Source organism: Trypanosoma grayi (assembly GCF_000691245.1).
Source record: "Trypanosoma grayi strain ANR4 Tgr_1494_V1, whole genome shotgun sequence".
Lineage (NCBI taxonomy): Eukaryota > Euglenozoa > Kinetoplastea > Trypanosomatida > Trypanosomatidae > Trypanosoma > Trypanosoma grayi.
Window position 1 is genome coordinate 1 of NW_008827112.1, and position 3067 is coordinate 3067.

General features: G+C 54.2%; 2 protein-coding genes across 2 annotated transcripts; both read right to left on the minus strand.

The window, feature by feature from the left end:
• Positions 1 to 55: 55 nt before the first annotated feature.
• Positions 56 to 1567, minus strand: DQ04_14941000 (transporter; the record flags this gene model as incomplete). The annotated part of the gene is made up of 1 exon (XM_009317230.1): positions 56 to 1567. One exon carries the CDS (start codon positions 1565 to 1567, stop codon positions 56 to 58), a length of 1512 nt encoding a protein of 503 aa, XP_009315505.1.
• A 260-nt stretch (positions 1568 to 1827) lies between these two features.
• Positions 1828 to 3012, minus strand: DQ04_14941010 (hypothetical protein; the record flags this gene model as incomplete). Its single annotated transcript, XM_009317231.1, has 1 exon — positions 1828 to 3012. The coding sequence occupies one exon, from the start codon at positions 3010 to 3012 to the stop codon at positions 1828 to 1830; it is 1185 nt and encodes a 394-aa protein (XP_009315506.1).
• Between the last annotated feature and the right edge of the window lie 55 nt (positions 3013 to 3067).

The window sequence follows — 3067 nt, forward strand, 5'->3', positions numbered from 1 at the left end:
ACACACACACACACACACACGTTGACCCGCTGACACGCATCAGGTCTCACACCTACTAACCCAAATACCAGATGTAAAAGGCTAACCACAAGGCGGTTGTCACAATGGCACTGAGGTACATTGTGAATATCATCTGTGCATAAGATCGAGCCTTGTACTCGTGCATGGAACAGATTAACGAAGAGTTAATGGCGGTTGGCGCGCACGTACCCAGCAGCATGGACAGCAGAAACACCCTGTCCGATGGAATAATGCCTCCCATGAGAAGGAAGTGTATCACCAGAAAACACACGGCTGGGATAAAAACAAGACGAAGACCCACCGTCAATATGGCGAAGAGTGTCGGCTGTGTGAGTGTGACACATAAGTATTTCTCTCCCACCGCGGTGTCATTGCGATCATCGCTCTCTTCATCATCATCCCCATCATTAATCTTACCGCCCTTACTCCCCCCACGACCAGCACCACCTGCAGCAGCATCAACAGGGGGAGGACGCGACGCCGCAACGGTGCAGCCAAGTACGAGCAACTGAAGCGGAATTGCCCCTGCACCGATAAGCTTCATCCCGCCAATAACCACACTACCAAGGGGTGACTCCGCGACCCACCGCAGCGGCGGCACCAACGAAATGAAGACGGCCCCCAGACTTACAGCGATTGGCGGACTCTGCATAATGCCTCCGAGTCGACTCATCACTGCCCATGATGATAAAGACGAGGAAGATACACCACCAGGCAACCCCGTGAGAGAAATGGGTGACGCGCCGTCAGGCGGACGGTACCACACCAGCTGCTCCTCTGNAGTTGCCTTCCTCACCTGCATCTCCTCCCCCTGATTCGGTGTTTGTGATAGAGAAAATGCCTGGTTGACTTCGCTCCGTGGTAGCACTTCTGCGGCAGCAGCGGATCCCCAAGCATCGTTATCGCCGCCGTCATTGCCATCGCCAATTGGGAAATGCGATTCGTATGGGTAAATGATAATGGAGTGGACCGTGCTAGTCGTATCGTGGCGTGGTGGTTGCGTCGGTGGAAGCTGCCTCCGACGGCGTGCAAGGCGCTCTTGGACAAGCTTCTGCTTGCAGGACCGTATAAGCGGCTCTCCAATCGCCCACAACCCGAAGGAACATACAATGTTGTAGAGAAATATGTACGACTGCGCCCGCTCCACCGCATCTGGCGTCAACCATGTGACGCCCTTCAACGTAAGAATGACGGACAGACTGAAAGTGAGACCGTTTTGAAAGGTGCACCCGAGTGTAAGCACACCGTGCCAATGCGGTGGAAGAAGCAACTTAAACACCTTCGAACATCCGAAGCCGAGGGAAGCGGGCAGACATGCCAGAAGTGGTGCCCAGTAGAACTGATGGAGCTCTTCCCATGTGACGCGCAGGACCAGGTTGGAGAAGAGGAGACAAGGTAGAAAGATAAGCACGGAAATAACACTAAGCCCCTTGACGCTCTGCTCCGGCGCAGTAAAGAACCTAGACACAAAGAGACCAATGGCGGAGCATAGGAGAATCTTACCCACCGTTACCGTGGTGATTGTGATGAGCTGCAAGGTGCCCATTGGAACTCTCGTTTTGCCTGCATTATGAGGAAGTGGTTGAAGGCCAGAGAAGGGGGAAAACGAGGAGAAAAGAGAAGAAAACAACAGAAACTGTGGCCGATAAAAAAACCCTCAAGCTCACAGCAGTAGTGTCAACAAGAGGGAAAGAGAGTGACACAGGCACCTCTCTCTCTCTCTCAATATATATATATATATATATATATATAAATCAGGAAAATATGTTTTTCTTTCTTTCCTTTTAAATGTATAAACACCTCGCGTTATTTTACAACATATACCCGCATGTGGCGCAGCCCTTCCTCCAATTCCTTATCCACCTCCCCACAGGAAGAATGATCGTCGTGGCAGTTGCAACCCGCCTGACGCAGCACGAGGAACGCCTCTCGCAGTTCCGCCACATCGATCTCCGTCACCCATGACTGGCACCATTGCTCGAAAACCCCTTCCTTGCTCTCTTGCTCGTCACGGCTACGTTTGCGGGTGTTGCCATCCACATGTTGCTGAGCAGAAGCCTCACTCGCTAAGAGGCTGTTGCCGCCGCTGCTGCTGTTCATAACGACCTGCATATGTTCTGGCGTAAACGACGCGAATGTTTCCTCAAGGCTTGGGGAACAAATAAGAAGCTGACCACGACGTGCCACAATCTCGCGGAGACGGCACCACGAGCGGAGATGCTCCACTGGTGTCTCGGTGAAGTATTCAAACACGTTATGCAAAATCACAACATCGGCATCGCGGAGCGCCTCCTCCCCAGCCCCCTCGAAGCAGTTGCTGTGGATGATATCCACCTGCAGTGACGCAGGTTTCGATGCAAATCGTTTTAAGACAGTACGCTGCAGCTCAACCATTTCGCCATCGAGCTCGATACCTGTCACCCGTTGCGTGGCCCGCAAGCGTTGCTGCTGCGCGGCAAAGTAACACGAGAGAGGCACCACACCAAGACGCGAGCCCACATCCACAACGTGCCGACACGTGAAAGGAGACGCAGCATCTGGTGATTGTTCGTTGCGTCGTCGTAGGCACCAGTCCTGCGTGACAGCGTAGGAGGCGTCGCTAAGGGCGGGCAACAGGTAACAGGAGAGAAACACCAGCTGATCCTGTGAGAAGGAGTGCGTGATGAAGTCGGTTAGGCCAATCTCAACGGAACCGCACGCGCGGCAGTACTCACGCGAGATGCACCCACGCTCCACAAGTTCCTCAACGTCCTCCTCAAGGTACAGAAACGCGTCCACAGGATAGACAGGCGCCTTGCCACCACTGCTCGGCTCTTCCGTCTCGCGGCAACACGGTGCCGAGGAGGAGGAGGACTGGGGCGGCGCGTTTGGCTCGCGAATCGAGCCGTACGGCACACGCTGCTGCAGGAAGTGGCGCACCTTCGTAAGGGACCGGTCCATCTCCTCGACAATGGCGTCCTCGTCAGTCACATTCTCCCCTTGCGATTCCATCACGTCACCATTTTCCTTCCGCTGCCTCCCCCCCGCATGACGGAGGCGTTGCTTT